The sequence below is a fragment of the Nannospalax galili genome, unplaced genomic scaffold, assembly GCF_000622305.1.
Source record: "Nannospalax galili isolate Female #2095 unplaced genomic scaffold, S.galili_v1.0 scaffold180, whole genome shotgun sequence".
In the NCBI taxonomy this organism is placed as follows: Eukaryota; Metazoa; Chordata; class Mammalia; order Rodentia; family Spalacidae; genus Nannospalax; species Nannospalax galili.
The window spans coordinates 2,846,271-2,862,936 of NW_008348199.1; the positions used below are offsets into that span (position 1 = coordinate 2,846,271).

The 16,666-nt window shown below is 48.8% G+C and overlaps 1 protein-coding gene across 6 annotated transcripts in view; it reads left to right on the forward strand.

The window, feature by feature from the left end:
* The first annotated feature begins 3,163 nt into the window (after window positions 1-3,163).
* The window catches only part of Ttll1 (tubulin tyrosine ligase like 1), a 34,831-nt gene continuing 21,328 nt past the window's right edge, over window positions 3,164-16,666 (forward strand). The window contains exons 1-5 of one of the 6 annotated variants that reach the window (XM_008844745.1): window positions 3,164-3,419; window positions 9,598-9,628; window positions 9,737-9,882; window positions 10,760-10,824; window positions 12,477-12,593. In XM_008844745.1, coding sequence (XP_008842967.1) covers window positions 12,481-12,593 — 113 coding nt within the window. In that variant the 5' untranslated portion in view covers window positions 3,164-3,419; window positions 9,598-9,628; window positions 9,737-9,882; window positions 10,760-10,824; window positions 12,477-12,480. Of the gene's footprint in view, window positions 3,420-9,597; window positions 9,629-9,717; window positions 9,883-10,759; window positions 10,825-10,844; window positions 10,967-12,476; window positions 12,594-16,666 lie in introns of those variants that run through there. The other 5 variants (XM_008844746.1, XM_029569148.1, XM_008844747.1 and 2 more) reach the window with 5 other exon arrangements.

A 16,666-nucleotide genomic window follows, 5' to 3' on the forward strand; every position in this document is an offset into this window, starting at 1 on the left:
AGACAGGATCTCCCTATAGCCCCAGCTGTCTTGGAACTCACTATGTAGACTAGGCTGGCCTTGAACTCACAGAGATCCACCTGTCTCTGCCTTCAGAGTGCTGGGACTAAAGGCGTGACCCACCATGTCCTGCTTACTTGTTTACTCTTTTAGTCAGGGTTGCCCAGGCTGGTGTCTCAGCCTCTTGAGTGGTAGAATTAGAGGTGGAAGGCATCGTGTCCCAGCGATGGTGATGATGATGATGATGATGAGGCTCAAACCCAGGGTCTCACATGCTACACAAGCATTCCACAACTGAACTAACCCACAGTCTGCTATTTTATAATAGGGAAGGAATGAAAGATGGAAAGAAGGAAGGAAATGAATCCTATGGAGAGAGGATAATCAAATTTTGGCACAAACAGTAGAGCTTGGGCTTAATTTTTTAAAAGATTCATCAATTTCAAAATCTCAGTGGTGGAATTAAGAGTTTAATACAGGTATGCAAACAGAAAGGCCTTGGTATATTTTCACCAAGGGAAAATGGGATTTGCCTTGTAGTTCCTGAAACATTCCCTCTCCCCCCCTCCTCCTCCCCCTGCCCCCTTCCCTCCCTCCTCCTTCTTAGTCTGTTTTGTGGTTTTTTTAAAAAAAGATAGTTTCCTTAGCTGGGCATGGTGGCGCACGCCTGTAGTCCTAGCACTCGGGAGGCAGAGGCAGGCGGATCTCTGTGAGTTCGAGGCCAGCCTGGTCTCCATAGCAAATCTAGGCCAGCTGGGGCTACAGGGAGACCCTGTCTCAAAAAGACCAAAAAAAGAAAAAAAACTAAAAAAGAAAAGATAGGATCTTGGGGCTAGAGAGATGGCTCAGCGGTTAAGAACACTGACTATTCTTGCAAAAGACCCCGGTTTGAATCCCAGCACCCATATGACAGCTAACAACTGTCCATAACTCCAGTTCCAGGGGATCCGACAGCCTCTTCTGTCCTCCTCGGGCACTGCATAACACGGGTGCACTTACCTACATGCAGGCAATACACGCATACACATAAAATAAAAACAATAAATATTTTTTTAAAAGATAGGATCTCATGTAGCCCTCTTATGTGACTTCAAACTCCTCATGTAGGTGAATCTAGCCTTGAATTTCTGATCTTCCTGTCTCCACTTCTCAAGTGCTGGGATTACAGACCTGCACCATCACGCCTAGCTCTAAAACTTCTTGCTGGGAAAATGCAATTTTCATTCTGATGGCTTCAAAGACCTCTACTCACCTAGATACAACACAGGGAAAGACCCATACAAATTCACCAGACAACTGACTGTTCAAGGCTTTTCTTCCAAAACTAAAACATTTTCAGTTTAGATTGAGATAAAATCTGGTGGGAAACCTTTGATTTGTTTTTAAAGAATGGGGCTCATGAATCCCAACTGGTCTCAAGCTTCTCTGTAGTCAAGAATAACCTCGAACTTCTGATCCCCTGCCTCTCTTCCTGAGTGCTGATATATGTGCACCACTATGCCAGGTTCATGCAGTGCTGGGATCAATCACAAGGCTTCACGTGCATGCTAGGCAATCATATCAACTGAGCCCCCAGCCCCAACTCTCTCAATGACTGAACATGCAATTCCTTAAGGTTTTGTGTCACTGTGTCAACAAATTCTATATTTGTTTTTCAAAGTAAGTGAGAAATTAACACAGTTTGCTTAGTTCTTACAAAAAGCTGAAAAGAACTTCTAAGGCTCCAGGGATGGCTCGGTTAAGAGCACTTGCTGTTCTTCCAGAGGACCAGAGTTCCGTTTTCAGCACCCACATCAGGCTACGCACAGGCACCTGTAACTCCAGTTCTAGGGGCTCTGACACCTTCTTCTGGACTCCATGGGCACACACACACAGGACATACATTCACACATTCACACACACACACACGCACGTAGATAAAGAAATGTAATTTTTAAAACAATGTATGTTTGGAGGCTGTGGAGATGGCTTGGTTGGTAAAGTGCTTGCCCTGAAAGCAGCTCCAGAACCCACGTGAAAAATCACAATGTGGGGGCACATGCCTGTAATCCCATTGCTGGGGAAGTGGGGACAGGGGATCCTAGATCTTGCTGGCCAGCCAGTCTACAACCTCCAAGTGTCATAAAAAGGTGGATTGTGCCTGAGGAAGGATACTCAAGGATATCCTTTGGTTTCCACACTGTATGTTTTTCAGTTCCCACACTGGGTGGCCTCTGACCTCCACATGCACACGTACACACAGGCACACACACATACATGTGCACGCACACAGAGGTGCACACACACTGGAGCACCTATATACAGTTGCATGCACATACAGGCCTACATACACACAGGTACGTGTACACACGCTCACAGACACGCACATGCACGCTCAGGCACATGTACATACACATGCGCACACGGTCGCACACCCACACCCACACATGCACACCCACATACATAAAAAGCTCAATTCTTTGGACAAATATGTTGTACTCCTTTGAGAGCCTCTTGATTGTTACAACCTCAGAGGTGGGTGCTGCCTCCTGTCTAGGTGGAAGGAGACAGCCAGCGGAAGGGTCAGCCCCGACCATCACCTGCCCTCCTCCCGGCTCAGTCTCGCTCCTTGGATCATCTCTCTTTTATTTATTGTTATTTTTTATTTTATGTGTGTGAGTGTATTGCCTGCATGTGTGTAAGTGCACCCGTGTCAGGTCAGAAGAGGGCATCGGATCCCTGAAACTGGAGTTAAGGACAGTTGTTAGCCACCATGTGGGTGCTGTGAATCGAACCCGTGTCCTCTGTAAGAACAGCAAGCCATCCGCTTAACCGCTGAGCCATCCCTCCAGCCGCCTTTTCTCTTTAAAAAATTTTTATTACATTTATTCGTGTGTGTGTTCGTGCCACAGGACACGAGTGCAGGGCAGACTATAATATCGGGAAAGCGGGTCTCGCCTTCCACCTCGTGGGTCCAGGGCTTGAACCCTGGGCCCAGGCTTGTCGCCTCTGCCTGCAGAGCCACTCCAGAGGCCCGGCCCCTCCCACTCCGAAAGGATGCTCGGAAGTTGCCCGGCCTCATCCAGGCATCGGGCACCCCGGAAAGCCCGACCCCGGAAGCAGTCGTGGTGCCGGCAGGCGCGTCCTTGGTTGTCATGACACCGCCCCGGAAGTGAAGCTTGCGGCGACGGGAGGGGGCTGCCAGTCCACGGGACTCCCCGCGGGGTCCTCCCGGGACCGTGGAGCAGGGCTGGGGCGCCGAGGGCGTGGCCTCGCGTGGCGAGTGCGCATGCGCGCCCGTGAGTAGCCGCCTGGTCCAGGAAGCGAGCCGGCGGTTTACGTGCTGCTGGTCCCACCCGCGTTCCCGGGAAGCCCGTGCCGCCCCCCCGGAGCCCGAGTCCTCCTCCGAGATCCTGGGACTTGCCTTACGTCTGATTGCTGTAATTGCTAATTGCATCGTTTTTCTTGAAGGCAGCCGGGCTCGCACTGCCTGCTCGCTTGCAGGCTATTGTGCGCGTTGGCATCTCTTGCAGGGCGGTACCGTGCGGGTGAAGGGAACCCAGGCCTGCAGACCGAGCCTTGTGTTACCCTCGCAGCTGGCTTCTCGGGAAGACTGGACCGAGTCGGTTCCGTCTTTGTTAAGGGGGGGGGGCATCCTCTGTAGAGCGGTGGGGTCATTGAGTTCACCCGAGGAAGTGTCTTAGCATGTGACCGGGTTGGAGTGGCGTGTTTTGGAAACATTTCATGAGCATGTTACACTGCTGGTTTGGGACAGCACAAAAGGATAGACCCTCAAGGAATTAGCAATCTGGTAGACAGCCACTTTGGGGCATGGCGTGGTCACCCCACATGCAGAGTGAGGCTAATTCAGCGTGAAGGAGTGTATCCCACGGTGTGAAGTGTTGTTTATGTTATTATTCATTAGTTTCTTTTTAAAATATTTTATTATTTTATGTGTATGAGTGTATTGTCTGCATGTGTGTAAATACACCTGTATCATGCAATACCGGAGGAGGTCAGAAAAAGAAGGCATTGGATCCCCCTGAACTGGAGTTACAGTTGTTAGCCACCATATGCTGGGACTTGAACCTGGGTCCTCTGCAAGAGCAGCCGGTGCTCTTAACCACTGAGCCAACTCTCCAGCCCCTCATTAGTTTCTTAGAGATAGCTCTTTGCTCCCTTTTAAAAAAGATTTATTTATTTATGTATATTTGTGTGTGCAGCTGCTTGAGTGTATGTGCACCACATAGGTGCAGTGTCCAGGGAGGCCAGAAGAGGGCGAGGGATCTCCTGGGACTGGAGCTGCTGGATATGGGTGCTGGGAACTGAACCCAGGTCCTCTGGAAGAGCAGCAAGTGCTCTTAACAGCTGAACCATCTCTCCAGCCCCTCTTTGCTCCCTTTCAAGGAAAGCTTGTTGGAAAAGAATCCAGGTACTGGGCTCCTAGTGTAGTTGGGCCGTCAGTGACCTTGGTAAAGGTCAAAGTGTGGGAGGCAGAAAGGCAGGGCCCCTGGTTTCTGATGGCTGGACCTCGAGGAGTGGAAAGACTATTGAGTGTAAGCTCTCTTTTTCTTCTTTCTCAGAAAGCTGCCTAACTCTTGTCTAGGGCTGGTAATCACAGCAGGGGGTGAAGTGCTTTGTTATGTGTCCTGGTGTGCATGCCATCGTGTGTGCCGGTGTGCATGTTGTCATGCATGCTGTCCCTGGGTTGTAGACCTACTCCTATAAGCAGCTGTCCTAGCAATCAGTTCCTCTTCAACCTCATTCTGTAGCCTTTTTTATTTTTTTTTTATATTTTATATATATATATATATTTATTTATTTATTTATTTTATTATTTATTTGGGGTTGGAGAGATAGCTTAATGGTTAGGAGCACTAGCTGCTTTTGCAGAAGACCTGGGTTCATTAGCTGCCATGTGGGTGCTGGGATTCAAACCTGGGTCTTCTGCAAGAACAGCCAGTGTTCTTAACTGCTGAGCCATCTCTCCAGCCCCCATTCTGTAGCCTTTTAATGCAAGTCTTTAGGGGTGATTTTTTGCCAGTCTCTCTCCCCTAAGACTCACCCACTTAGGGCTGGGCTTCCTCCAATTCACTGGTGGCCTGAGTAGCACTTGTTTGGTCCTATGCAGAGGGAATTTACTTATTAATTATTATTACTATTATTGTTATTGGGTTTTTTTTTGGTTGTTGTTGTTTTTAGATGATTTCATGTAGCCCAGCTAGCCTGGAACTCTCTAATGTAGCTGAAGGATGACTTTGAACTTCTGATTTTACTGCCTCCACCTTCCAAGTGCTGGGATTATAAGCCTGTGCCACTGTGCCTGGCTATATTTCTTAATTTAAAAAATTTATTATTTTTATTTTATGTGTATGCATGTATTGCTTGCATGTAGGTAAATGCATCTGTGTCATGCAATGCCCACGGAGGGGAGCCCCTGGAACTGGAGTTACAGACAGTTGTTAGCTGCCACATGGGTGCTGGGATTCGAACCTGGGTCTTCTGCAAGAACAGTCAGTGTTTTTAACCACTGTGCTATCTCTCCAGCCCCCTATTTCTTAATTTTTAATCGTTAAAATTTTATTTATTGTATGCATGATGTGTATGTGTGGACGTGCATGTGCCACGAACATCTGCATGGAGTCTGCTCTCTCCTACCACCTCCATCCAGAGACCAAACTCAAGTTACTAGACCTGCAGCTCAAACTCTTTTACCTGCAGAGCCATCTTGCTGTCCTGATTTTTTTTCTTTAATTCATAAATTTTCTTGATCACTGCTGTTGCTAGATGAAGTTCTGAGGACTGGGGAGGAAGCAGGAGGTATGGCAAACAACTGTTCCTGTCCTCCTGATGCTGACATGTCCATATAGAAGTCAAATGCATGAACTAGACCAACTGATTTCAAATTTGAGCAACACCTAAGAATCACCTGACAGGGCTGGAGAGGCTTAGTGGTTAAGAGTGTGTGCTGCTCTTCCAGAGGACCTGAGTTCTTTCCCCAGAATCCACATCAGGCAGCTTACAACCTCCCATAACTCTAGCTCCAAGGGATCTCACGCCCTCTTCTAGGCTCTTTGGGCACACAGATACATACACATAAAAAATAGAATTAGCTGGGTGTGGTGGCACATGCCTTTAATCCCAGCACTTGGGAGGCAGAGGCAGGTGGATCTTTGTGAGTTCGAGGTCAGCTTGGTCTACATAGTGAGTTCCAGGACAGCTGGGGCTACAGAGAGACCCTGTCTTAAAAAGACAAAAAAAAAAAATTAGAAATAATCTGGGCTGGAGAGATGGCTCAGCGGTTAAGAACACTGGTTGTTCTTGTAGAAGACCTGGGTTCGAATCCCAGCACCCACATGACAGCTAATTGTAACTCTAGTTCCAGGGAATCCGATAGCTTCTTCTGTCCACCTCGGGCATTGCACGACAAGGGTGCACTTATCTACATGTATGCAATACAGGCATATACATAAAATAAAAATAATAAATAAGATATTTTTTAAAAATAGAATTAGTCTGCCGGGTGTGGTGGCACATGCCTTTAATCCCAGCACCCAGAAGGCAAAGGCAGGCAGATCTCTGTGAGTTGGAGGCCAGCCTGGTCTACATGGCGAGCTCCAGGCTAGCTGGGGCTACAGGGAGACCTGACTCAAAAAGACCAAAAAAATAAAAAAAAATAGAATTAATCTTTTTTTTAAAAAAAAAAAAATCAGCTGACAGCTTTCTGGACCCTCCTCCCAGAGAATCTGAGTTGGTATATCAATGGTGGGCGAAGACTCATGAACCAACCTTCCTCCCTCTCTCCCCCCATCCCTCCCGTCATTCCTTCCTTCCTTCCCACTTCCCTTCCCTTATACTGGGGATAGAACCCAGGGTGTTGTGCCTGCTAGGCAAGTGCTTTACCACCGAGCCACGCACACCCCTGAGAAGCTGTATTTTTAGCAAGCTCCAGGCAATGCTGTGCAGCTGGTCCATGGGCCATGGCATGAGCTATACTAAGTGCAGGTTCATGTCATGGAGAAAACATAGTAACTACCTATATCCATGGTCTCACTTTCCATGGTTTCAGTTCAGAAGGTTCCAGAAATCAGCCATTTTGACTTAAAAAAAATTCTATTTATTGTTTTTATTTTATGTGTATGCATGTATTGCCTGCATGTAGGTAAGTGCACCCATGTCATGCAGTGCCTGAGGAGGACAGAAGAGACTATTGGATCCCCTGGAACTAGAGTTATGGACAGTTATTAGCTACCATGTGGGTGCTGGGATTCGAACCCAGGTCTTCTGCAAGAACAGTCAATGTTCCTAACCACTGAGCTATCATCTCTCCAGCTCCCATTTTGACTTTTAGGTGGTACCTCTGTTCTAGTTTGTTTCTCCATTACTGTGACAAAATATTCTAACCAATACCAGCTTGGGAAGGAAAGGGTTTATTCGCTTAAATTTTCCAGGTCCTAGTTCATCTCTGAGGGAGCCCAAGGTAAGAACTCAGGGCAGGAACCTGGAGGCAGGAGCTGGATCACAGGCCATGGAGGAACACTGCTTACTGGCTTGCTCCCCTGGGTTGTGCTCAACTTGCTTTCTTATACAACACAGGCCCAGCTGTCCAGGGGTGGCACTGTCCACAGTGGGCTGGGCCCTCTCACATCACCCAGTAATCAAGAAGATGCCCCTCAGACATGGCCACAGGCCAATGGAGACAGTACCTCAACTGAGGCTCCCTCAACTCAGGTGTGTCAAGTTGACACTAAAGCTATCCAGCACAGCCTTGTTCTGATTGCGGTGAGGAGATGTTGCACTGTGCTTTGTCCTTTGTAGGCCCTGTGCAAACGCTCCCATCCCCATGGTCATCCAATTGCCTCCTTATAGTGTTCAAGTCACCCATTATCTGCTTTTATTATTTTTAAATTATTTTTACGTGTATGAGTGTATCACCTGCATGTGTGTAAGTGCACCCATGTCGTGCAATGCCTGTGGTCAGAGGGTATCCGGATCCTCTGGAACTGGACTTATGGATGGTTGTTAGCCATCATGTGGGTGCTGGGACTCAAACCCAGGTCCTCTGGAAGTGCTCTTAATTGCCGAGCCATCTCTCCAGCCCCCCCCCGCCACTGTCTTCCTTTTTTTTTTTGGTCTTTTTGAGACAGGGTCTCCCTGTAGCCCCAGCTGTCCTGGAACTCACTATGTAGACCAGGCTGGCCTTGAACTCACAGAGATCTGCCTGCCTCTGCCTCCCTGAGTGCTGGGATTAAAGGTGTGTGCCACTACACCCGGCTCATTGTCTTCTTAATAATGAGCACGGGAGTGTAAGAGCAGTGATGCTGGTTACTTGGATTTGCCAGAGAGACCAAAAAGTGCTTCCTGTAAGTGAGACGGTGCGGGTTCATCATGGATGTGCCTGTGTAGGAAGAAAGTTTATTTAGGGGTTGATACTTTCTGTGGTTTCAGGCACCAATTGGGGTCTTAGAATGTAGTGGTGAGGGGGCTGTTGCAAAGTGTGGAGGCATCAAGAGCATTGAGGTCAGTAGTCAAGGAAGGTCTTGACCTCAGACCTTTGAGAAGGCAGCCCCAAGATGTAGTGTGATGGAGCTGAAGAGGCAAGGTGTCTGAGCATGGAGGTGGTAGTGGGAGGCAGAGCTGAGAGGCAGTGCCAAAGGTAGGGCAGGCTGGCCCTGTAAGTCACGAGCAGACTGCCAGTTTTAGTAAATGCCATATGGCTTGGAAGCTTTTGGCTTAGGAGCTGGTGACTTAAGCTGATGTGTGTGCCAAGGACCAGAGTGTTGCTGGACAGATGGTGGGTCACATTGGGTCGAGGGTGGCAGAAAGGATAACTGTCGGGGCCTGTTGAGGTTGTCCCAGACAGTCGTGGAGCTGTGGAGAGCGCTGTGTGGATTTGGGGTCTGCAAGGCGGAGCTGACACCAGTTCTTGCTCATTGAATGCATGTTCCCTCCAGAATCACAGCTGAGCTTTGTCATGGTGTTGTTAAAGCACCTTGCCCTAGTGTAGCTTGGGCCTCACAGCCTGCTGTCTGTATCCCTCTCCTCCACCTCGGACTGGACAGTCTCAGTCAACACTTTGCCTCCCTGCCCAGGCCTGGTGCCAAGTGACTGACTGCTGAGTAGGGGGATTCAGAGCTAGGGTGGCCCATAGGAAGCCGCCTTCTCCTGCTTGTGAAGGGCCTAACCACTTGCCTGAGGACCCACGTTGTCTTCAGCTACCAGGAGCACCATGGTATCAAGGTGGCTGTGGTTGGCCACTTCAGGTAGCAGCAGCCCCAGGTACAGCCATGAGCCGTGTTGAGTCCGAAAAGCAATAGTTGGCTTTGTCCAGGTCATGTTTCATGATGCTCAGGTTTTTAAGATTTAAGAAAAGAAAAAAAACAGTCATCAAGCCAGGTGTGGTGGTGCACACTGTGATCCCAGTACTTGAGAGGTAGAGGCAGGAGTATCAGGAGTTCAAGGTTATCCTTGGCTACATAGGGAGTTTGAGATCAGTTTGGGCTACATGAGCCCTGTCTCAAAAACAAAACAAAAGAAAGTAAGAAAAAAAATATCAAATGCATCAATTCTTGTGAACCAGAAGCACCTTACCACACTTGTTTTGTTTTCCTGTTTTAGGAGGAAGTGGTCACAAACAGTCCGACATCAGGTATTACTTTTCTAATGGACAGGACTTGTATTTGACGGTTGGGAAGGACTCGGCCTCATCTTCTGAAGTGTGATTCTTGACCAGTTGGTTCATTTGTCTATTTTACAGGTGATTTCTGTGCCCCTAGATGGGCCTGGCCCTGGCTGGGTACTGGGGTACAGAGGTAAGGCAGCTCCCTCCCTGCCCTTCAGGGGTCACAGTCTGATGAGGAGACCCATAGTCCCTGCGGGTGCAGGAGGGAGGAGGTGATGCAGGTTGGTGACAGATACAATCTTTTCTCTGCTTTTTAACTCTCTGAGCCCGCCTTGCCTTGGTCTGTTTCCTGTTGCTGTAACAACATATCTGAGACTACATATTTATAGAGTAGAAGTTTAGGGCTGAGCATGTTAGTCCTGGAGCAACACACACACACACACACACACACACACACGGAAAAATATATTTGGCTCAGGGTTGTAGAGGTTAAGTCCAAGGTCAGGGGTATCATGTAGAGAGGAAGCAGGCCTGCTAGCTCAGGTCTCTGTTCCCCCCTCACAGAACCCAGCACCCCCTCTAGCTCCCAAGGCCTCTCCTCCCAATGCCATTACATATGACTTTGGGGGTTAGGATGCCAACACCTGAGCTTTTAGGGGACACATTTAAGTCATAACAGAGCTACATTTTCCTGCTGTGTCAAATGGGGAGTGTGCCCTCCTTCGGCCCCTGTGGACTGTGCTGATGCTCAGTGGGACAGAACGTGAAGGGCGTGAGAAGACCAGCTGGAGCGGAAATCTTTTTTTTTTTTTTTTTTTTTTTGAGACAGGGTCTCAATATGTAGCCCTGGGTGGCCTGGACTTGGCACGTAGGATAGGCTGGCCTGGAACCTGCCTTGTAAACCAGGCTGGCCTGGAACTTGCAGAGGAACGTCCTGCCTCTGCCTCTTGAGTGCTGGGATTGCATGTGAGCCATCACACCCAGCAACTCCACAACCATTATCACAAGAATGTGTCCTGTGTGCATTCAATAAGCAAGATGCCATCCCTGGCTCTCTCTGTTTGGCTGGTCAAGCTCTGCTCAGTCAGTGCGTCTCCAATCTCTGTCCCTTGTGCTTTTGTGACAACACCTTTCATGTGTGTACTGACTTTGTTTAAGATAATCAGAGGCAAGAGTCGCTGACGCTGGAGGATCCGGGCATTCCAGCTGCAGAAGGACCTATGGTAGGTGCCACCTGACATGTGCCCACTGGTGACTGTCCCCATGGCAAGGGAGACAGACAGACAGACAGATGTGGCCGGGAGGAGCACTAGGTGGTCTGTCCGGAGCACTGGCCTCCCAAGGCTCTGCTTCCTGCTCAACAAGGTGAGGCTGGTAATACCTGGCACATTTGTAGGCACCTGGCATGCCACAAGTGGCCAAGCCACAGAGGCAGCCTGTGCTGTCTATCAGTTAGGATCACTGCGCTTCTGTCTGCTGTTTTCCCCAGTGTGAGGCAATGTCTGGGAGGAAGTCTTCAGTGTAGTGAGATTTAGCATTCACTGTGTCCCAGGAGCTCTGCGGTGTGGGTGGTGATTAGGTGGGTGTGGCAGGGCCGGGCTGGAGGTGTCTCTCCTGGAATCCTGGTCCTGCAGTGTGGCAGGGGGGCAGGACTCATCAAGGGGTTCAGAGAGAAAGAGTGAAGGTATAAAGTCCCCCAGCCACCAGCACTGACACCATGCTGTGGTGTGGGGTCATGTAGAGCCTGCTTGGGACAGGAGTCAGCACGTGAGGAGTTGGTGCATGTGGTGCTGAGCACCTGCATGGGATGTTTGCTCTCTCTGACTGTGGATGCAATGTGGCCAGCTGCTTCAGGCTCCTGCTGCCTTGACTTCCCCACCGCGATAGATTGTCCCTTGAACTGGGAGCTAAAATAAGCCCTTTCTCCCTTGCTTTTGTCAGAGTTGTTTGTTTTTGTTTTGGGTGTTTTTTGCTTGCTTGTTTGTTTGAGACAGGCCCTCCAAGCTCCCAGAGTCCCTAGCATGCAAGCCTGCTTCAAATGAACTCCTGTGTGGCAAGGTAGTAAACAGCCTCTTTTGGCTGGAGCAGGCAAGTGAGCAGCCGATGCTAGATACAGATCTGTAGGATGCCAAGGGCCTGAGTACCTAGGGTGGAGGGTCAGGGCGGCCTTGTAGACAGACATACAGAACTCATCTGTACTGAATGAGTGGGAAGTAGCTCAGCCAGGCAGAGCAAGGGGTCAGCTGCAGACACGCTTGCATGTGCCAAGGCCCTGAGGTGGCAGAGCCCGAGCAGGGAAGTGGCACCAGCTGTATCTGCAGTATCAGGCCAGGGTCAGGGCCTGTGTTCTGAGTGCACTGGGAGCTGTGGAGGTTGTTGGATAGGAGGGCCATGATCAGGTTAACACTGAAGACCGCCTTGCAGTTAAGGAGTGCACCTGGAGCGACTAGGGTGGAGGAGAGGTGAGGAGATAGGCAGTGCGGGACAGGGTGATAAGGGTGCCCAGACCTGGATGAGTGTGCCAACTCCAGCCACCTCATCAGAGGTCAGCTCAGGTGTCCACATCTCAGGACAGCCTTCCCCACCTGCTCTGAGAAGGATCCGCTCTCCTGCCTCCAACCCCTGTAGCCCCACATGCCTCTCCTGTGGTTCCTGACAGTTGCCCCTGCTAGCCCCACACAGTGGCCCACGGGGAGGTCTGTGGGGGAATGGAGGCGTCCCCAGGGATGGAAAACCCCTGCTGGGAACCGTGGTGTGTGAACTTGAGCTAGGGTGGACGTGTGTTTGCCTTGCATGGCATTTGAAGGATCTTTGGTTTGGGGGGAAGTTCGCTGCCGGCCAAGTTTCAGAGTAATAATGACTTGGTGTTTTTTAGGATCATGGCAGGAAGGGTGAAGTGGGTCACTGACATTGAGAAGTCGGTGCTAATCAATAACTTTGAGAAGAGAGGATGGGTCCAAGTGACAGAAAACGAGGATTGGAATTTTTACTGGTAAGAGCAAAAAGCAGTATTTTGTGTTTTTCTTTCTTTCAAAAAATTTTTAAATATTATTTTTATTTTATGTGTAAGAGTGTATTGCCTGCATGTATGTGAGGTCATGCAATGCTGAGGAGGTCAGAAGAGGGCTTCAGATTCCCCTGGAACTGGAGTTAAGGACCATTCGTAGCCGTCATGTGGGTGCTGGGAATTGAACCCGTGTCCTCTACGAGAGCAGTCAGTGCTCTTAACTGCTGAGCCATCTCTCCAGCCCCCCAAAATTTTTTATTCATTTATTTTCTTTTTATTTTTTGGTCTTTTTTGAGACAGGGTCTCCTTGTAGCCCCAGCTGTCCTGGAACTCACTATGTAGACCAGGCTGGCCTTGAACTCAGAGAGATCTGCCTGCCTATGCCTTCTGAGTGCTGAGATTAAAGGCATGCGCCACCACGCCCAGCTGTTACTGTGATTTTTGAGGTAATGTTTCCCTGTATAGCTCAGTCTGTCCTCAAAATCACAATCCTATATCAGCTTTGTGAGTGCTGGGATTCCAGGCATGTGTTACTGTGCCCACTGATAGTAAGGCTTGATTAAGGTTGATGGTAAAGTCACATCTTAAGAGTGCACTGAGCTGGGTGTGGTGGCACCTACTTTTAATCCCTACACATGGGAAGTGTAGGCAAGAAAATCAAGGAGTTTAAAGTTAGCCTTGGCTATGTAGTAAGTTTGAGGCCAGTCTGAGCTACATGAGACCATGTCTCAAAAAATTTTTTTAAATGAACCGGGTGTGGTAGTACATACCTTTCGTCTTAGCACTGGGGTGGCATCTCTGAGTTTGAGGCCAACCTGGTCTACAAAGTGAGTTTTCAGACCAGCGAGACCCTGTCTTAAAAGAGAAAGAGCCATTTATTTCCTTTTTAAAAATGGGTATTGGGTATAAGTGTTTTGCCTGCATATATGTATATAAGTGTACTCATAGGTGCAATGACCAAGGAAGCCAGAAGAGGGCATTAGACCTCTTAGAACTGGAGTTATGGATGGTTGTTAACCGCCATGTGGGTGCTGGGAACCAATCTCAGGTCCTCTGCAAGAGTAACCAGTGCTCTTAACCTCTGAGCCGTCTCTCCTGTCCCTCTCTTGCTTTATTTAATAAAATTTTATTTTTCCAAATGTATGGTTGGTTGGACCTGTTCGTGCATCTTCACCAGCAGCTGGGGCATCTCCACCCTTGGTGTCACTGCTGTAAATTACTTGAGCTCAGTGCGTTGACATTTGTTTGCTAAGTCCCTTCACTAAGGAGCTCCTGGGGGACTAGCCTGGCCAGGGACTGGCGGATCTTCAGTCTCCTAGAGACAGCTTGGATAATAAGCTTGTAGCAGAGACTTCCTTAGAGAGGTGGTCGTAGTAGCAGCTCCAGCAAGGACCAGCTTGTTGCACCGTCCTGAACTCTGCCTTGAGACCTTCCTTTCTGGCTGGCCCCAGACTTGTTTCCTGGGTCTTTGTCTTGCTGGACTTTCCATCATTTTTCTTTCTGTGCTCTCTGAGGCGTGGGTGGCGAAACTTGGAGAGCAGTGGCAGCCACTGCAGCCTTGAAAGACGTAGAGAAAGGAAGTGCACTCAAGGGCAGTATTTCTTTTGAAAGACAAGGTCTCATGTAGCCCAGGCTGACCTTGAATTTACTGTGTAACTGAGGCTGACTTTGAACTTCTGATCCTCTTGCCTCCACCTCCCCTGAGCTGGGATTGCTAGCCTGCACTACCACACCTGTCACTATTGCTCCTTTGTTTAGGTGTGATAAAGACATAAGACGAGGCATTACATAATAGTAAAAGAGAGAGCTGGCAAAATGGCTCAGCAGGTAAAGGCGCTTGCTGCCAAGCCTGCGGACTTGAGTTTGATCCTCAGGACCACACTCCTGCAAGTTGTCCTCTGACTTCCATGCATGCCACCGTCCCCCACTGCCCCTGCAAATACTGATATGTAATGAAAATTTTTAAATATAAAGAAGCCTGTTAGCTGGGCGTAGTGGCACACGCCTATAGTCCCAGCACTTGTGAGGCAGAGGCAGGTGGATCTCTGTGAGTTCAAGGCCAGTCTGGTCTACATAGTGAATTCCAGGACAGCTGGGGCTACAAGGAGACCCTGCTTCAAAAAGACCAAAAAAAAAAACCCCAAAACTCCAACACACACACACACACACACACATATATAAAGATGTCTTTAACTGCTAGATGGTGATATGGAAATATTTTAGGTGAAATGATGTAATGCTTCAAAAGCATTGGGAATTGCTTCAAAAGAAGCCTGAGCCGGGCGTGGAGGCGCATACCTTTAATTCTGGCAGAGGCAGGCTGATCTCCTGAGTTCACAGCCGACCTGGTGAGTTCCAGGCCAGCTGAGGCCACAGGGAGGCTCTGTCTTTAAAAAAAATAAATAAATAAAAAGGAGCATTCAGGAGGCAGAGGCAGGTGGATCTCTGTGAGTTCAAGGCCAGCCTGGTCTGTATAGTGTGTTCCAGGCCAATGGGGCTAAAAAAAGAAGGAAGCCTATGCTATGGGGAGTGGGTGAGGCCATGTGCCATCAGCCACAGAAGCTGAGTCCTGGGGTTCATGGTTCTGTGTGACTGAGCTTTCTAATGACAGAACATTTTTAAAAAATTTTATTTGTTATTTTTATTTTGTGTGTATGTGTGGATTATCTGCATGTAGGTAAGTGCACCCATGTCGTGCAGTACCTGCAGAGGTCAAAAGAGGCTGTCAGATCCCCTGGGACTGGAGTTACGGACAGTTATTAGCTGCCATGTGGGTGCTGGGATTCGTACCCGGGTCTTCTGCAAGAACAACCGGTGTTCCTAACCGTTGAGCCATCTCTCCAGCCCATGACAGAGCATTTTAAGAGTCACGAAGTCAGAAGAGACCCTGTGGGTGCCTGGACAGCTCTTTAGTCCTGCTCTGTGGGGTGAGGAGGGGTTGAGAGGACAGGGTCCACAGAGGGAGGCCATGTGACAAACTGCCTCGTTCCGTGTCGCATTGGTTTCCTTGCAGGTGCCAATCAGCTTCCCTCCCTCCCTCCCTCCCTTCCTTCCTTCTTTCCTTCCTCTTCTTGCCTCTCTGTGAGGTTGGTGAGGACATGGAAGAGGACATAGTGTGGACAGTGAATTTCTTAGCCAATTAGAAGGAATCCATTTCTAGACTGAGGAGGTAGCTTAGTGGTAGAGCATTTGCCTAGAACATGCAAAACCCAGGGTGCAGTCCTCAGCAGTGCAAAAAATAATAAAACAAGGGGGTCAGAGAGATGGTTCAGTGGTTAAGGGCACTGGATGCTCTTGCAGAGAACCTGGGTTTGAGTCCCAGCACCCACATGGCAGCTAACAACTATCTGCAATTCCAGTTCCAGGGGATCTGTTGCTCTGTTGCTCTCTTCTGGCCTCCTCAGGCATTGTACAACACAGGTAATACATACATGCAGACAAAACATTCATACACAAAATAAAAAGCAATCAATCAAAAAAATAATAAAATAGGAATTGGAGAGATGGCTCAGGGGTTAAGAGCACTGGCAGGTTCAATTCCCAGCACCTACATGGTGGCTAACAACTGTCTGTAACTCCAGTTCCAGGGGATCTGATGCTCTGTTCTCATTGCCCCATGCACTGCAGGACACAGATACACTTACACACATGCAGGCAATACACACATACACACAAAAAATAAATATTTTTTTTGTCTTTTTTGTTTTTTGGGTTTTTTTTTTTTTTTTGTCTTTGAGACAGGGTCTCTCTGTAGCCTTAGCTGGCCTGGAACTCACTATGTAGACCAGGCTGGCCTTGAACTCACAGAGATACGCCTGCCTCTGGGATTAAAGGCATGCTCCACCACGCCTGGCCTAAAATATATATATATTTTTAAATCATCTTCACGGGGCTGGAGAGATGGCTCAACGGTTAAGAACACTGGTTTTTCTTGTAGAAGACCTGGGTTTGAATCCCAGCACCCACATGGCAGCTAACAACTGTCCGTAACTCCAGTTCCAGGGGATCCGACAGCCTCTTCTGTCCTCCTTGGGCATTGCATGACACGGGTGCACTTA